This window comes from Ranitomeya imitator, chromosome 4, assembly GCF_032444005.1.
Source record: "Ranitomeya imitator isolate aRanImi1 chromosome 4, aRanImi1.pri, whole genome shotgun sequence".
NCBI lineage: Eukaryota > Metazoa > Chordata > Amphibia > Anura > Dendrobatidae > Ranitomeya > Ranitomeya imitator.
Window position 1 is genome coordinate 434,054,182 of NC_091285.1, and position 17,980 is coordinate 434,072,161.

Consider the following 17,980-nt stretch of genomic DNA (forward strand, 5'->3'; position numbering starts at 1 on the left):
TCGGTAATACAAGTCTATGGGAAAAAACGCATCCTGTGGGCAACTTTGCAGGATGCGTTTTTTCAACAGAACGACGCATTGCGACGCTTGGCAAAAGACAGAAATGTGAAAGTAGCCTTATAGGTTTTCAAGGAGTGTCCATTTATTTTTTCTAGGTCATTTATTGGCAATTTGCCATGATACAATAATATATGGTCATTACACTGGCTACCCATCCACTCCAGAATCCAGTACAAAACTACTACCCTCATCCACAAAGCACTCCATGGCTCAGCACCTCCCTACATCTCCTCTCTGGTCTCAGTCTACCACCCTACCCGTGCCCTCCGCTCCGCCAATGACCTTAGGTTAGCATCCTCAATAATCAGAACCTCCCACTCCCGTCTCCAAGACTTTAAACGTGCTGCGCCGATTCTTTGGAATGCACTACCCAGGTTAATACGATTAATCCCCAATCCCCACAGCTTTAAGCGTACCCTAAAAACGCATTTGTTCAGACTGGCCTACCGCCTCAATGCATTAACCTAACGATCCCTGTGTGGCCTATTTAAAAAAAAAAAAAATCAGGTTCCTCGCATTATGTTCTCATTCACTTTATGCAGTACTGCTACATACTTAGGCAGTTAACTGGTTCATGCAGCTTTACATGAACACCCGAGCCTTACACTATGGCTGGTCCGAATAACTAAAGCAATTGTTACCATCCACCTCCCGTGTCTCCCCTTTTCCTCATAGTTTGTAAGCTTGCGAGCAGGGCCCTCACTCCTCCTGGTATCTGTTTTGAACTGTATTTCTGTTATGCTGTAATGTCTATTGTCTGTACAAGTCCCTTCTATAATTTGTAAAGCGCTGCGGAATATGTTGGCGCTATATAAATAAAAATTATTATTATTATTATTATTATGATCATATAATGTTTTCTGTTCAGTTGATATTGGTCTCATGGTAATCCTATCGGTCCGGTACGAGGGGCTTTGTTTCTGGCCTCTGCATCCCTCCTCCCGGCTGCTGCTCTGTCCTCCTTTTTTGATTTCATTCACATTGCTGGGCGAAATCTCGCACCTACACACTGTGCTTTGCTCTACTGCGGGTGCTGAGTAAGGTGATAGTTTTAGTTGATATGTGACAAATCCGGTGACAGGTTCCCTTTTAATTTACGGTAATTTTGACAAACTGAGTATTTGATCGAGTAATAGTAGTTGGGGGTATCCTGCACTGTTTGTTGTGCATCCAAGAAAATCCATCAAAGTTCTTTGTGGTTTTGCTGATGAAAAAGTCATAGCTCTTCAAAGGCATCAAGAGTAAACCGCACTGTTACCTTTATATGCCATTTATTTGATTTACTTGGATACACAACCAGCAACGCAAGATGCCTACTCCTCCTATTAATCTACATTACATTGGATCTGCCAATCTCTGGAGCTGCATCAGCTGGAAACTTACACTGAAGCGCTTAGGCTACTTTCACACTAGCGTTAACTGCAAACCGTCACAAAAACGTCTTTTTCCCGAAAAAACGGATGCGTCAAAAAACTGCAAAACGTATGCAACGCATACAGCATTTCGACGGATCCGTCGCAAATCCGATAAACGGTTCCGTTGAAATGCTGGATACGTTGCATACGTTTTTACCATCCGTTGCATACGTTTTTACGACGGATCCGTTTTTAAAATGGGAGGCACCAAAATTTGATTGGCTACTGGAAACTAGGGAAATCTATATACTGACTGTATTTACAGCACATCTTTGAGGGTTTTAGTTTAGTGGCAATGATGGATGGTGTAATTGGGAGGATTTCGAGTTTGGTTACTGAAGTTATATTTGAGACGAATCGCCTGGATATCATAGTGCGGGAGAAGGAGGCGGCAGCCGAAAGACGGAGGATGCAACGGAGAAGGCGACGATTCTGGATACATCCAATCAATGAGCTGCGGATGACCAGGGGTGTCCAGTCCACTCTCTATCTGGAGTTGCGGTGCAACCCACAGAAATTCTACAATTATGTACGGATGAGAATGGAACATTTTGATTTTTTGGTTGGAAAACTAGAGGATGTCATCCAAAGGCAGGACACAAGGATGAGGCTTGCCATCACACCGGCGGAGCGGCTCCTGGTGACACTGCGGTAAGCATCTTTTCTTTATGTCATTGCTCATATTGAATGTTATTACATGCTGCAGAGAAAACTGCGCTGACACATTGCGCCGCATTTACTGCAGCATGTAATTTGTTGGTTTATTTGAGGCCATTCCACTGCTTTTTTTTTTCTTGTGTCATTGCTCATATTGAATGTTATTACATGCTGCAGAGAAAACTGCACTGACACATTGCGCCGCATTTTCTGCAGCATGTAATGTGTTGGTTTGTTTGAGGCCATTCCACTGGTTTTTCTTGGTTGATGGTCTGTGCAATTTTTTTTTACATTTTTTTTTTTTCCCTGCAGCTTCCTAGCTACGGGTGAGTCTTTGACTTCACTCCATTTCCAATTCCGGCTGGGGATTTCCACTATTGGCGGAATTGTGAAGGACACATGTCGTGTGATTTGGGACACTTTACAGCCGGAGTATATCCCACAACCAACAATGGAAATCTGGCTGAGAAGTTCCGAACAATTTGAGCGAATGTGTAATTTTCCAAATTGTGTTGGTGCCGTGGACGGCAAACACATTAGGATTGCAAAACCGGCAGGAACAGGATCCGAGTACTATAACTATAAAAAATATTTCTCAATTGTACTCATGGCTATTGCTGACGCCAACTGCCGATTCCTTGCTGTGGACATAGGAGCGTATGGCCGGTCCAACGACTCCCAAGTGTTTAAAAACTCTGCAATGGGTCGCTGCCTGTATGGAGATACCTACAATTTCCCGCCAGCAAGACCGCTCCCAGGAACAAGTGAACCAGCCATGCCATATGTGTGTGTAGGTGATGAAGCCTTTCGCCGCACCTACTGAAACCATACAGCAGCCGGGAATTACACCGTACCAAGCGGGTTTTTAATTACCGTCTTACCAGGGCAAGAAGAGTGGTAGAGTGCTCTTTCGGTATATTGACGGCAAAGTGGAGAGTTCTGCTGACGGCAATAAAACTGGAAACAAAAACTGTAGACGATGTTGTCAAGGCATGTGTGGTGCTCCATAATTTTGTTATTTCAAAGGAGCCTGTTACATTGGATGACGAACAATTGGAGACATCCTTGTGGGATTACCGCAGTGCCTCTGTTCGCTCCACCAGTTCGGTTACTATGATGAGGGACCAGTTTGCGGATTATTTTTTGTCACCTGTTGGGCGGATTCCATGGCAAGACATCATTGTGTGACATGTTTTTCTTGGTTTTTGTTGTTTGTCAAAATTGTTTTTGTAGCAACCCCAAAAAAAAAAAAAAAATCCACAAAGTGTGGTTTGCTTGCTAATATAAAACCATTTTGTTATACCTTGAAAACGTCTGGTGTTTCTTTTCACTTAACCTTTAATATTTACCTTAATGAATCAACACACACACAGTAGATTGTAAACCAGAAAAATTTTTATTTCAAAAATATAATTTTTTTGTGGAAATTTTCCCAAAATTTTTTGATTTTGATAATTTTCAAAAACTTTTTTTTTTTTGGCAACAAAAGAATTTTTAAGTAAGTTTCACAGGTCTTGGTAGTGTCGGGTGGAGTAACTATGGGAGGAGGGGCTGGAAGGTTGGACCACGTCGGTAGGTGGGATTGGGGAAACCCTACCTGTTTGGTCTGCAGTGGAAGGGGGGTGGAAAACAGGGGGGTGGAAAACAGGAGGCTGACCAGAGGGGGGTTGTGTTGGGGTAGGTGGAAAACTTCCTGGGGAAGGAAAGGTGGGCAAAGACGAAGAAAACACGGGTGAATACATTTGGGTTGTGGGCCGGGTTGGGTATTGGTACTGATGTGGATATTGGGACTGATGTGGATATTGGGACTGGCGGTGATATTGTGGGGCATAGTGTTGAAATTGGGACTGGGATGTGTGGGGAGGTGTGGGGGTAGATTGTGGTTCATTGATGACCTTCAGAAGAGCGTTATGGCAGCTATTCATTACCCGCATCTGCTGATCAAAAGAAAGCTTCTCCATGCTCCTGAGCATGGACTGAAAAAAAAGATTTGCTGGAGCTTGACTTACATCTAAATGCAGCCTATCCAAGCGACTGCTGATTTCATGGTGGTTTTCACTCATGCGAGATTGCACCATGCTGAAACCAGCAGTCACTTGTTCTCCCAAAATTTTAAATGAATTTTGGAAGCCTGCATTTAGATGCAAGAACTCAGGAGCATAGCTCCTTTCCTGACCCCTCTGACGCTGCCGCCACGAACCTAACGGTGGTGTAGAGGTGGCAGGGTCCGAGGGGTGGGGTAAAGGGAACGCTATCTGTTGACCATCAGATGCGAATAAGGAAGGCTGCGCTCCACTGGTAGAGGTGGATGAAGTGGAGGGGACAGAGGGGTGAGAGGTGTGGTGCCTACCGACGTGGTCCCCGGTGGCGGACTCAGGAGGGATCGCTTCAGAGGGCGCAGAGGTAGATGCAGGCGCACGGTGGCTGGAGTAGGTGCTGTGAAAGAAAAAAAATAAATTAATATATTGATATGAAAAAGCCCGGACTGAAACAAAAGTTTTGTGATTAGACAGGTTCTTACTGGGATGTTGAATACTTACACTCTACTCAGCATGGTTTGCCTCAGGAAGGAGAGGGCAGGGCCGTATCTATACCTCCTCTTCTTCCTTCCTGCTGAGCCACTCGGGGCCTGCATCTCCTCGTTGAATTCCCTCTTAAAGCGATCCCTCAGTGACCGCCACCGCTTCCTAACCTTGCTACCTGTGAAGACAGGAATGAAGAAAAAAAAATTATTGGTAAATGCAAGACATTACATTCAGCTCTAAACATCACTGAAAAGTGAATACTTACATAGTTTGCTCTGCTGCTGTGGAAGAAGGTCCTCCCACCTCGCAAAGATGTTCCGGCATACTTCCAACCAGAGCCGACGGGTGACACTGGTATCAGCATGCCTGCGGTCAGCCATGTTCCACAGTGGCTCCCGCTCACGAACCTCCTCGATGAGGGCTTCGATATCAATGTCTGAATCATATGCGGGAGCACACTGTGAAGCCTGTGAGAAAAAAAAAAAAAAAAAGAAATAAAAATTAGTAGACTGAAACAAAAAAATTAACAATTGAAGCCCCACAAAAAACCAACTCACTGATGGCCGACCGCGGCGTCGAGTCCGCCGACTCTGGGAGCGCCTGGGAGAACCTTCATGCTGTGCTGGACGTTCAACAGCAGCAGCAGCAGCAGGAGACTGAAATAAAGGATAAAAAAAATTAGCTTTAATGTATGTATATGTTTTGTGTGTTACGTTATATATGAAATTCTGTTTTGTGTACGGTGCAGTGTGATGTGTGAAGCCAGTGTTTCACCACTACTTACACTTGGTTCCTCCTCCACTTGGATGTCTCCACCCGTCTCGGTCCCTTCCGACAGCTCCTCATCGGATTCTGATTCCTGTTTAAACATAATAAATGCATGTAGTGAATAAAAATGATGTAAATTTAAAAAGAAAAAAAAAAAATTTTTTTTACTTACCGATACCCGCTGTTGCTGTGGAGGAGGGCTGCCGGAAGAGGACATTGTGTGGCTGTGGTCCAGGTGGCTGTGGTCCAGGTGGCTGTGGTCCTGGTAGGTCTGTAAGTTAAAAGACACTTGCAATCTGCTCTACACATTGAAGTAGCAGATTTGGGGTCTTCAAAACTTACTTTTCAGAATTTCTGGATCCGGTCAAGGTGGCTGTGGTCCTGGTGGCTGTGGTCCAGGTGGCTGTGGTCCAGGTGGCTGTGGTCCTGGTAGGTCTGTAAGTTAAAAGACACTTGCAATCTGCTCTACACATTGAAGTAGCAGATTTGGGGTCTTCAAAACTTACTTTTCAGAATTTCTGGATCCGGTCCAGGTGGCTGTGGTCCAGGTGGCTGTGGTCCAGGTGGCTGTGGCCCTGGTAGGTCTGTAAGTTAAAAGACACTTGCAATCTGCTCTACACATTGAAGTAGCAGATTTGGGGTCTTCAAAACTTACTTTTCAGAATTTCTGGATGCGGTCCAGGTGGCTATGGCTAGTGGCTGTGGTCCTGGTGGCTTCTGCCGGTCGGTGTGGTCTTTACTCTATCTGCAATATAATAAGTATAATGGATTGATAGTTAGACCACCGCAGAAATAGGTAATGTTTACCAATAAACACCCTGTTAAAATGAGAAAAATAGGTGAACACCCAAACCCAAAAACAGGTGCACGTTATACCATTCTTTTCCATGTCCCAAAAAAAAAAAAAAAGGTAAAATGTGAGACACCTTTAAAAATATTTTTAAGTTTAAAAAAAAAAAAAAAAATTACCTCCCCGAAATAACCTTTCAAAGGATAACCTTTATTAAAAAATGACCCCTCAACCAACTCTGTATTGCATGTGTAACCATTGGTACATACACCTGTTTTAAATTTACCTTTATGAAATTATACTACGGACAATTTGTTAATAAACATTTTATTTATTAATTTTATTTTTTTTTTTAAATCATAATGGAGCAGAAATGCTCTTTATTTTAAATACAAGTACATCAACTGTGAATGGTTTAAACAGTAAATTAAAAAAAACAACATTATAACCACAAGCTGCAGACCACTAGGCTTTGCAATAATACATCCAATTTAAAAAAAAAAAAAAACACACATGCTGCACAAACCACTATACTAAAGGTACCGTCACACTGAACGATATCGCTAGCGATCCGTGACGTTGCAGCGTCCTGGCTAGCGATATCGTTCAGTTTGACACACAGCAGCGATCAGAATCCTGCTGTGATGTCATTGGTCGCTGCAGAAAGTCCAGAACTTTATTTTGTTGCTGGACTTTCTGTAGACATCGCTGAATCGCCGTGTGTGACGCCGATTAAGCGATGTGTTCGCTGGTAACTAGGGTAAACATCGGGTTACTAAGCGTGGCTCTGCACTTAGTAACCCGATGTTTACCCTGGTTACCAGCGTAAAAGTAAGAAAAAACACAAACACTTCATACTTATGTTCCGCTGTCTGTCCCTCGGCGTTCTGCTTCTCTGCCCTGTATAAGCACAGGGGCCGGAAAGCAGAGTGGTGACGTCACTGCTGTGCTCTGCTTTATGGCTGGCTGGCGCTCACAATGCAGAGAAGCACAGCACGGGGACAGACAGCGGAATTTTATTTTTTTTTTACTTTTACGCTGGTAACCAGGGTAAACATCGGGTTACTAAGCGCGGCTATGCACTTAGTAACCCGATGTTTACCCTGGTTACTGGCATCGTTGGTCGCTGGAGAGCTGTCTGTGTGACAGCTCTCCAGCGACCAAACAGCGACGCTGCAGTGATCCGGATCGTTGTCGGTATTGCTGCAGCGTCGCGAAGTGTGACGGTACCTTTAGTAAATACATCAAAAATCAACATTAACCAATATGGCATTGACAAATGCACATGCAACCAACAAGACGCACACAAACATACCTGCAAGCAGAGTCATAACGCAAGCATAACACATGAAAAGGCATAATATTGACGAAGGCATAATAAGGTGCAGGCACGTGAACACATACATACAATAGCACACAGCAGTACAAAAATACACACACACACACGGCCATCAGTCCTCCGGCTGGAGCTTGATATCTTCACAGTGGCAGGCCTCACGGTGGATCTGGACTGTAGCAGGGCACTGGCTGTTGCAGGACGACGGCAGGCCTCAGGTTGGATTCAGGTTTTAAAAGCTCTTGCTGTAGTCAGTACGTCATACACAAATGCGCACACACACACAAATGGCAATATACTCACACTGTTGTAGTGTGTCTGGTCCTTGCTGCCAGGCTGGGGTCTTGGTGTCCGGCTGGGCTATTGGGGTCCAGGCTGGGCTCTTGGTGTCCGGCTGGGCTCTTGGGGTCCAGGCTGGGCTCTTGGTGTCCAGCAGGGCTCTTGGTGTCCAGGCTGGGCTCTTGGTGTCCGGCTGGCTGGAGGCTTCTCTTCTTGTCTCTGGGTCTTGCTGGAATATGTGGGGGTTGAAGGCCCAGACCAGGTTTATATAGATTTGGGGATGTCTGGCCAATTAGATAAAAAATCCTGTTTCTGAGCATGCTCAGTAGAAAAAAACGTATTGCAGCGCTGCATTGCGTCGTACGACGTGTCTCGACGCATCCGTCGCTCATAGACTTTCATTGTAGCAAAAGACGCATGCCGACGGATGCGCCGAGACACGTTTTATTGTCGGAGCCAAAAAACGTTACAATCTACGTTTTTCCAGACGACGTGTCGCCTCTTTTCGACGCATCCGTCGAAAGACGTATACCGACGAATGCAAATCCGTCGCAATGCGTCGCCAATACAAGTCTATGGGAAAAAAACGCATGCAGCAAAATATTTTGCTGCATGCGTTTTTTCGGCAAAACGACGCATTTTAACGTATTGCAGTTAACGCTAGTGTGAAAGTAGCCTTAGTGTTGTGTCTCGCACATCCACTTATCAGGTGAGCAGTAACGCTTTACCTACAACGCTGTTGTCAGGATAACACCCTATTGCACTTGTTTGTCCCCACAGCCATTTTTAAACCGAGTATTTGGGCATCCATGTGGCAGATAATGTTTAATGTGGGTAAATGTACAGTTATGCTAATGGGAACTAATAACCTGGGGGCACCATATGTTCAAGGGGGAGTACAACCATGGGAGTCACTGGTAGAGGAAGATCTAGGTGTACTTGTAGATCAGACTAAATAACACAATGCAACGTCAATCTGCAGTTTTGAAGGTCAGCAGGATATTGTCATGTATTAAAGGGAACCTGTCACCCCCCAAAAATCGAAGATGAGCTAAGGCCACCAGCATCAGGGGCTTATCTACAGCATTCTGTAATGCTGTAGATAAGCCCCCAATGTATCCTGAAAGATGAGAAAAAGAGGTTAGATTATACTCACCTGGGGGGGCGGTCCGGTCCAATGGGCGTCGCGGTCCGGGTCCGGCGCCTCCCATCTTCATAAGATGACGTCCTCTTCTTGTCTTCAGGCTGCGGCTCCGGCGCAGGCATACTTTGTCTTCCCTGTTGAGGGCAGAGCAAAGTACTGCAGTGCACAGGCGCCGGGCCTCTCTGACCCTTCCTGGAGCCTGTGCACTGCAGTACTTTGCTCTTCCCTCAACAAGGCAGACAAAGTACGCCTGCGCTGAAGCCGCAGTGTGAATACATGAAGAGGACGTCACCGTAAGAAGATGGAAGGCCCCGGACTGGACCGCGACACCCATCGGACCGGACCGCAGCGGGACCGCCCCTGGGTGGGTATAATCTATCCTCTTTTTCTCATCTTTCAGGATACATCAGGGGCTTATCTACAGCATTCCAGAATGCTGTAGATAAGCCCCTGATGCTGGTGGGCTTAGCTCATCTTCGATTTTGGGGGTGACAGGTTCTCTTTAAAATCTGCAGTTCAGTTCTGAGCATCGGTTCCCAGAAAGGATGCAGTGGCGTTAAGAAAAGTAGAAAAAGAGCTAGGGCCATGATGTATTATTGTTATGAAGAAAGATTTAAAAGAATTACATTTATTTGTTCTTGTAAAGAGACATCTATGGGGTGACATGATTAATTTGTACAAGTACATAAATGACCCGAACAAAAATATTGGCAAAAGCGGTTTCCTGGACAACCCTATGAAAAGACAGGAGAGCATGGTTCAGTCTGCAGAGGAGACAGGTCTTCTTTACCATGAGAACTCTAAATCTGTACAATGGTCAATCTCAAGAGCGCGAAACAGCAGGAGCCATCTATAGGTTTCAAAGGATCTTAACATGTTTTTTTTTCTTTTAAAGGAAGAAAATGACATACTTCTGTTAGGTCCCTTTCACACATCAGTTTTTTGCCATCAGTCACAATCCGATGGCTCGACGGATCCATCGTAGGTTGTGAAAAACTGATGCGACGGATCCGTTTTTTTCTCCGGATCTGGCGAAAAAAAGATCAGTCGCCGGATTAATTTTTCTTTATCGCCTCTCATTGGGGGACACAGGAACCATGGGTGTATGCTGCTGCCACTAGGAGGCTGACACTATGCAAATAAAAAAGTTAGCTCCTCCTCTGCAGTGTACACCCCACCGACTGGCATTATACTCTTCAGTTTAGCTTAGTGTCAGTAGGAGGTGGACACGGGTCTTTCATTAGACCCTTATCTACCTCTATGTGCGTCGCTTCCTTTACAGGTTTCCCGGAGGGATACAGGGTGAACAGTCACACCTGTAGTCCCACAAGGCGGACTATGAGTACGGTGTGTACTGCCACCCCGTATCCTCATAGATCCCTCTCCAGGACCAAGAGCCTAGCACACAAGCGTGCTCAGAAGTCCGGTCCTGGCTCCGTCACCCACCCACTCGCCCACCAGAGCCTGTCGGTTGAGGAGACGACGACGTCCATCAGCTCCCTGGACGTCTCAACCCTTTTTCAAGGTTAGTACGCGTGGAATTTTTAGGTGAGTATATTCTCCCTTCCCCTCCCATCCCAGACCTTTGATAGGGTTCTTGTTAGGGGCTCCCTGGCGACTCGCTTACCCGGTCATCGCCTGTCTTTCGGTGGCGCGGCTGGTATTTCCACATTTCTTCCCCTTTTCTGCAGGGGCCTTCTGCTCTCCAGCGCGGGGCCCCCCTTTTAGGCCACCGCGCTCTTTTCCCCTGTGGCCAGCATTTCTTCCACGACAGCTCTATGGCTGCCGTACGCTCCTTCCGCGGCGCATTACCGGCGCTGCGGTTTTTACTCTGGGCACATCCTTTGCGCGGCAGCCCTGCAGGCGGTCGCGCCGCTTCTCGCTGCGGCGCTTTGCTCTGGCGCCGCAGGAGGTGGTTATCTGCGGCGCCCTTCTGTGACCTGCAGGCTGTCGCGCCGCTTCTCCCTACGGCGCATTGCTCTGGCGCCGCGGGAGGGTGTTGTCTGCGGCGCCCTTCAGCGACCCCAGCCTCCCTCACGCCGCATTGTTTCCGGCGCTCTATTTCGGCGCCGCGGCCTTTTTTTCTCGGCCGCCGGTCCCTAATTTAGGCCCCGGCTTCGGCCGGGGCCTACTTCCGGTTGTCGGCTTTCTCCATTTCCGCTTCTGCGGGCGGGCTTTTTCCCGCCCGACATACTGCGCCCTGCCCACCGGCGCCTCTACGTCTGGCTCCGCCCCCCTTCCTCGTGGGACTCTCAGCTGGTGTGCGCCGCTTCACACAGCAAGCAGCCCTCGCAGCACCTCACGCAGCGCGCCACGCTCCTTCGCCCGCATCTTCTGTGGGCTCAGCATCGCAAGAATACAGCAACAAGTGGGACATCTTCCAGGACCGGGTCCGTGAGTAGCTGCACTGCAGACTGACACCCTTCTCTGCCCCACTGTCCCCTAACCCACTGGCATCTTCAGGGATCTCTCAAAATGTCTTCTAAAGGGGGCCGCTCTCGCCCCCCTACCTCTTCATCTTCTGCCTTAGTCACGTACTTTGCATGTTCGTCCTGTAACAGCAAACTTCCCTCAGGTCAGTCCTCTCCGCTGTGTCAGTCCTGCAGCAACCCGATTGTTCCCACCGCCCAGGATCCCCCGACTGTTCCGCCCGAGAGTGATCCCCCCATCCCAGGCTGGGCCGCCTCTCTGTCACAATCGGTGGCCGATTTAACACGGGTATCTCAAACCTTGGTGTCCGCGCTGGATCGGTTACCCCTGCAGACCCCTGCCGTGGCCAGCGGGTCGCAGGAACCGCCACCCGAGACCTCCTTGCCAAGCTACAAAAGGTCCAGACAGGAACGTCGGTCTGAGTCCTCTTCGCGTTCCATCTCGCCGCCCGGCCCTCCCCCGCGGTTGGTGTCGCACCGTTCCTCCTCCCCTGAGTCAGGCGAGGCTTTATCTGATGCGCCCTCAGAGGAGATTTCGGAGCTGGATCCTAGCCAAATCGCCACCATGAGTGAGTCGGTCCAGAACCTCATTCGGGCTATAAACCAAACCTGTGGCATTAAGGATCCCTCTATGGAACCCGCAGATCAGGCGGTTTCGTTTAGACGGGCCAAACCACCTTCAAAATTTTTTGCTCCTCATCCTGAATTCGAGGAAATCCTGGCCAGAGAGAGAGAGAATCCGACCAGACGTTTTCAGAGGGGAAAACGCCTGGGGGTGTTATATCCTTTTTCACCAGATCTTACCGCCAATTGGACGGTCTCTCCCTCGGTGGATCCCCCTGTTTCCAGGCTGTCCACCAACACGGTGCTTCCACTGTCCGGCGGAGCGTCTCTGAAGGATTCTAACGACAGAGTTATAGAATCCTTCGCGAAATCTGCCTTTGAAGCGGCTTCAGCAGCGCTATGCCCAGCCTTTGCTTCCACTTGGGCTTCAAAATCCATCTCAAAATGGGCCAAGGATCTACGGCGAGGTATCCTGGACGGGGCTCCTCCCGCGCAATTAGCGGAACTTGCCAACCAGATTTCCCACGCGGGTGAATACCTGGTTTCCGCCTCCCTGGATGTCGCCTCTTGTGCGGCTCAGGCTTCCAGCAATGCCGTTGCCATCCGCCGGACCGTTTGGCTCAAGGCCTGGCAGGCGGACTTGTCCTCCAAAAAGTCCCTCACTAGTCTGCCCTTCCAGGGCTCTCGTCTCTTTGGTTCCCAGCTGGACCAGATCATTAAGGACGCCACTGGGGGCACAAGTTCCCTTCTCCCCCAGGCTAAACCTCGTCGCCCTCCCCCTAGACGGCAGTTTCGCTCGTTTCGGCCTTTTCGTCGCTTCGCTGCATCAAACTCCTTTTCCCAGCAGCAACAGAGGCCACAGGCACGTCAAGAGAAGAAGGCGGTGTCCTTCAGGCCCACTCCGTCCTGGCGTCCTCGCTATTCCCAGGGTAGATCGTCCAGGCCCAGGACTGGAAGATCCACTTCCGCATGACTCTCGGCAAGACTCCAGCCCAACTCCCAGGTTGGGGGGCCGTCTTCTCCGTTTCAGGGACGTCTGGATTTCCGCAGTAGAGGATGCATGGGTCAGGGAAGTTGTATCCTCGGGATACAAAATAGAGTTCGCCTCCCGACCCAGGGATCGTTTCTTCCAATCTCGTCCTCCAAAAGATCCCGCTTTGTTTCCGGGCTTCTTCGCAGCCATCGCTTCTCTGCTAAAATCCGGGGTAATTGTTCCCGTCCCAGAAAAGGAACGGTACACGGGTTTCTACTCGAACCTCTTTGTGGTACCGAAAAAAGACGGCAAGGTTCGTCCCATTCTGGACCTCAAATTGCTGAACAGGAGGGTTCGCCTGAGACACTTCAGGATGGAATCCCTTCGTTCAGTAATTGCTTCCATGGAGGCTCAGGAATTTCTATGCTCTATAGATATCCAGGACGCCTACCTACATGTTCCAATATTTCCCGGACATCACCGTTTCCTGCGCTTTGCAGTGCAACAAGATCATTTTCAGTTCGTCGCCCTGCCGTTCGGTCTCGCAACCGCGCCAAGGGTGTTCACGAAAATCATGGCGGCGCTGATGGCCATTTTGAGGGTCAGAGGCTTGGTCCTGTTTCCATACCTCGACGACATCCTCATCAAGGCTCCGTCCTTTGCTCAGGCCCACGAAAGCTTGTCCATTGTTCTCGACACCTTATCCCGTTTCGGATGGCTGGTCAACCGGAAGAAGTCCTGCCTTATTCCTTCTCAGCGCATCATCTTTCTGGGCATGCTCTTCGACACTCGTCAGTCCAGAGTCTTCCTTCCCAAAGACAAGAGATCCACCCTTTGTCGGGACATACTCTTGCTCCAGGGTCCTCGGCCTCCCTCCCTCCGATCGGCCATGAAGGTTCTGGGGAGGATGGTAGCTACCTTGGAAGCGATTCCCTTCGCCCAATTCCATTCTCGACCCCTTCAGCAAGCCATTCTGTCTCAGTGGGACAGGTCGGTCTTCTCCCTGGATCGGCCGATCAGACTCTCCTTTCGGGTCAAGCGGTCTCTCAACTGGTGGCTGACGTCTCCTCTCATCTCCCAGGGCAGGTCCTTCCTTCCGGTTCACTGGCAGGTGGTGACAACGGATGCCAGCCTGATCGGCTGGGGTACGGTTTTTCGCCACCTGACGGTTCAGGGCCGTTGGTCGACGCAGGAGTCTGCGCTGCCGATCAACGTCCTCGAAATTCGGGCCATCTTTCTGTCCCTCCGCCATTGGGAAAGGATCCTCAGGGGCCTTCCAGTCCGGATCCAGACGGACAACGCCACGGCTGTGGCATATGTCAACCATCAGGGGGGGACTCGGAGCTCCTTGGCCCTTGCCGAGGTATCCAAGATCCTCCTTTGGGCAGAGGCAACGGTTCCGGTGATATCCGCGGTGCATATCCCCGGCGTAGAAAACTGGGCCGCCGACTTCCTCAGCCGCGAGGGTCTCGCGGCAGGGGAATGGTCCCTGCATCCGGAGGTCTTCCATCAGATTTGTCTTCGATGGGGAACTCCGGATGTGGATCTCACGGCGTCTCGAATCAACAGGAAGGTTCCGCAATTCGTCTCCAGGTCCCGCGATCCTCTCGCAGTGGGCGTCGATGCTCTGGCCATTCCTTGGTCACAGTTCGAGCTGCCCTACCTGTTCCCACCCCTTCCATTACTTCCCAAACTGTTGAAAAAGATCAAAGCGGAAGGGGTGACGGTCATCCTGATCGCCCCGGATTGGCCCAGGAGAGCTTGGTTCGCGGAGCTCGTCAACCTTCTCGCGGACGCTCCCTGGTGCCTTCCAGACAGGCCCGATCTGCTGTCCCAGGGTCCGATCTGCCACCCGAATTCTCGGTCGCTCAGTTTAACGGCGTGGCTGTTGAGACCGCGGTTCTAAGAGCGTCCGGCCTTTCGGACCGGGTGATTCACACCATGATTCAGGCTCGGAAGCCTTCGTCTTCCAGGATCTACTACCGCACCTGGAAGGCCTACTTCCGTTGGTGCGAGTCCAACCGCGTGCCGCCTATGGTTTTTTCTCTGCCTTCTCTTTTGGCCTTCCTTCAGGCAGGACTGGATTCGGGCCTGGCTCTTAGTTCCCTGAAGGGTCAGGTCTCTGCGCTTTCCATCCTCTTTCAGAAGACCTTGGCCTCTCGGCCACAGATTAAGACCTTCTTTCAGGGGGTAGCCCACGCCGTCCCGCCGTTCAGGGCCCCTGTGGAGGCTTGGGACCTAAACCTGGTACTGGACGTTTTGAAGGTTTCTCCCTTTGAACCTCTTAGGGAGATTCCTCTATCAGTTTTATCTTGGAAGGTGGCCTTTCTTGTGGCCATCACGTCCATTCGCCGCGTTTCCGAGCTGGCGGCACTGTCTTGCCGCCCTCCGTTTTTGGTCATTCACCAGGACAAGGTGGTCTTCCGACCTCCACCTTCTTTTCTTCCTAAGGTGGTTTCCACCTTCCACCTCAACGAGGACATCGTTCTACCTTCCTTTTGTCCAGCTCCGACTCATCCTCTGGAGCGATCGTTGAACAAGCTAGACCTAGTCAGGGCAGTGAGGATTTATCTGGATAGAACATCCTCTTTCCGGAAGACGGATTCTTTTTTCGTCATTCCTGATGGCACACGCAGAGGCCAGCCGGCTTCTAAAGCGACTATTGCTCGCTGGATCAGAACGGCAATTTTAGAGGCTTACCGGGTCAAGAACAGAGTGCCCCCTCCTGGGATTAAGGCTCACTCTACCCGGGCAGTCGGCGCCTCCTGGGCGGTGCACCACAGGGCTTCCGCCCTACAGCTTTGCAAAGCGGCAACTTGGTCTTCCATCCACACGTTCGCCAAATTTTACAAGGTCCATACCTACGCATCGGCGGACGCCAGCCTAGGCAGAAGGATCCTGCAGGCGGCAGTGGTGAGTCCTCTGACCTGATGGTAGTCCGTTTTCCAGCCCTTGGGACTGCTTTGGGACGTCCCATGGTTCCTGTGTCCCCCAATGAGAGGCGATAAAGAAAACAGGATTTTTGGTTGCTTACCGTAAAATCTGTTTCTTGAAGCCTCCATTGGGGGACACAGCACCCTCCCAATGTTTTCTGTTGTTATCTGTTCTATGACTGTTCTCACGTTACAGTTCTCAAGTTTGTGGTTATGGTTTTTCAACCTTGTTTCATTATCTCCTACTGCTTTCTCACTAACTGAAGAGTATAATGCCAGTCGGTGGGGTGTACACTGCAGAGGAGGAGCTAACTTTTTTATTTGCATAGTGTCAGCCTCCTAGTGGCAGCAGCATACACCCATGGTTCCTGTGTCCCCCAATGGAGGCTTCAAGAAACAGATTTTACGGTAAGCAACCAAAAATCCTGTTTTTCAAAATTCAACGAATTGTGACTGAAGGCAAAAAGCTGATGTGTGAAAGGGGCCTAAGTGTGTAAATTCTTCTTCTGAATGTTGATTTAGTCAATTGACACAAAGGATCTTGGGGAAAATTTGCTCTTTGTTAGCAGATTTGAACATGCATTATTATTATACCCTTCTCTAAAGAGTGGGTGTTAACCCTGAATATCTCCTGTTTTTCTTGTACAGGTGGATCAGAGAGTTTTCAAGGACCTGATGAGTGAGAAGTTGCCTCGTCTCAATGCTCATTTTGAGCAGCACAAGGTGGATTACACATTGATCACATTTAACTGGTTCCTCGTGGTATTTGTGGACAGCGTGGTTAGCGACATATTCTTTAGAATATGGGATACTTTCCTATATGAAGGATCTAAGGTAAAAATGTAGATTGTAAATATTTCAACCCTTTTATTGTTAAACTAGATGGTGGCCCGATTCTAACGCGTCGGGTATTCTAGATTATGAATGTCCACATAGTATATTGCACAGCGACGTACTATACAGCACAGAGCCACGTAGTATACAGCACAGAGCCACGTAGTATACAGCACAGACACGTAGTATACTGCCCAGTCACGTAGTATATTGGCCAGTCATGTAGTATATTGCCCAGCTACGTAGTATATTGCCCAGCCAGGTATGTAACAGGTTAAAAAATAAAAAAGAAACATATACTCACCTTCCGAGGGCCCCTTGTAGTTTTGTCGCCTGTGTGCGGTGCACGCAGCAGCTTCCGGTCCCAGGGTTGGAATGAGCGCAGGACCTGTGATGACGTCGCGGTCACATGACCGTAACATCATGGCAGGCCCTTCTCGCATACCATCCTTAGCACCGGAACCTGCTGCTTGCACTGCCGAGGACAGGGCGACACATCGGAGGGTGAGAATAACGTTTTGTTTTTGTTTTTATTATTGTTATTTGTAACATTAGATCTTTTTACTATTGATGCTGCATATGCAGCATCAATAGTAAAAAGTTGGTCACACAGGGTTAATAGCTGCGTAACCGGAGTGCGTTACACCGCGCTCCGGTAACACTGGCATTAACCCTGTGTGAGGGATGACTGGAGGGGGAGTATGGAGCTGGCACTGACTGCGGGGAGGAAAGAGCGGCCATATTGCTGCCGGACTATGGCCGTCGCTGATTGGTTGTGGCAATGGTCGTGGGCGTTTTGCCACGACCAATCAGCTACTTGGATTCCATGACAGACAGAGGCCGCAATCAATGAATATCCGTGACAGACAGAAAGACGGAAGAGACCCTTAGACAATTATATAGTAGATTCTCATAATGCACAGTTGACTTACATGTTATACTAGATGGTGGCCCGATTCTAACGCATTGGGTATTTTAGAATGCACAGCCACGTAGTATATAGCACAGCCACGCAGTATATAGCACAGCCCACGCAGTATATAACACGGCCACGTAGTATATAGCACAGCCCACGTAGTATATTGCACAGCCCACGCAGTATATAACACAGGCACATAGTATATAGCACAGCCACGTAGTATATAACACAGCCCACGTAGTACATAGCACAGCCCACGCAGTATATAACACAGCCACGTACTATATTGCACAGGCACGTAGTATTTAGCACAGCCCACGTAGTATATAACACACTGTGTAGTATATAACACAG

At 49.0% G+C, this 17,980-nt stretch overlaps 2 protein-coding genes across 2 annotated transcripts in view; both read left to right on the plus strand.

Annotated features, from left to right (window-relative positions):
• TBC1D2B (TBC1 domain family member 2B) overlaps positions 1-17,980 on the plus strand; it is a 147,824-nt gene that overhangs the window by 111,341 nt on the left and 18,503 nt on the right. Inside the window, exon 11 of the mRNA XM_069765568.1 lies at positions 16,522-16,707. Within this exon, the coding sequence (XP_069621669.1) occupies positions 16,522-16,707 (186 nt within the window). The remainder of the gene's footprint in view (positions 1-16,521; positions 16,708-17,980) is intronic.
• LOC138674175 (uncharacterized) lies at positions 1,006-3,635 on the plus strand. Its single transcript, XM_069762087.1, has 2 exons — positions 1,006-2,126; positions 2,445-3,635. Exons 1-2 carry the CDS (start codon positions 1,771-1,773, stop codon positions 2,953-2,955), a joined length of 867 nt encoding a protein of 288 aa, XP_069618188.1. The 5' UTR covers positions 1,006-1,770; the 3' UTR covers positions 2,956-3,635.

Excerpts from the sequence above, each read along its gene's own strand:
- LOC138674175 (XM_069762087.1), top strand. The coding sequence starts at position 1,771 with ATGATGGATGGTGTAATTGGGAGGATTTCGAGTTTGGTTACTGAAGTT. Across the intron at positions 2,127-2,444 it reads CGGCTCCTGGTGACACTGCG|CTTCCTAGCTACGGGTGAGT; the intron begins GTAAGCATCTTT and ends TTTTCCCTGCAG.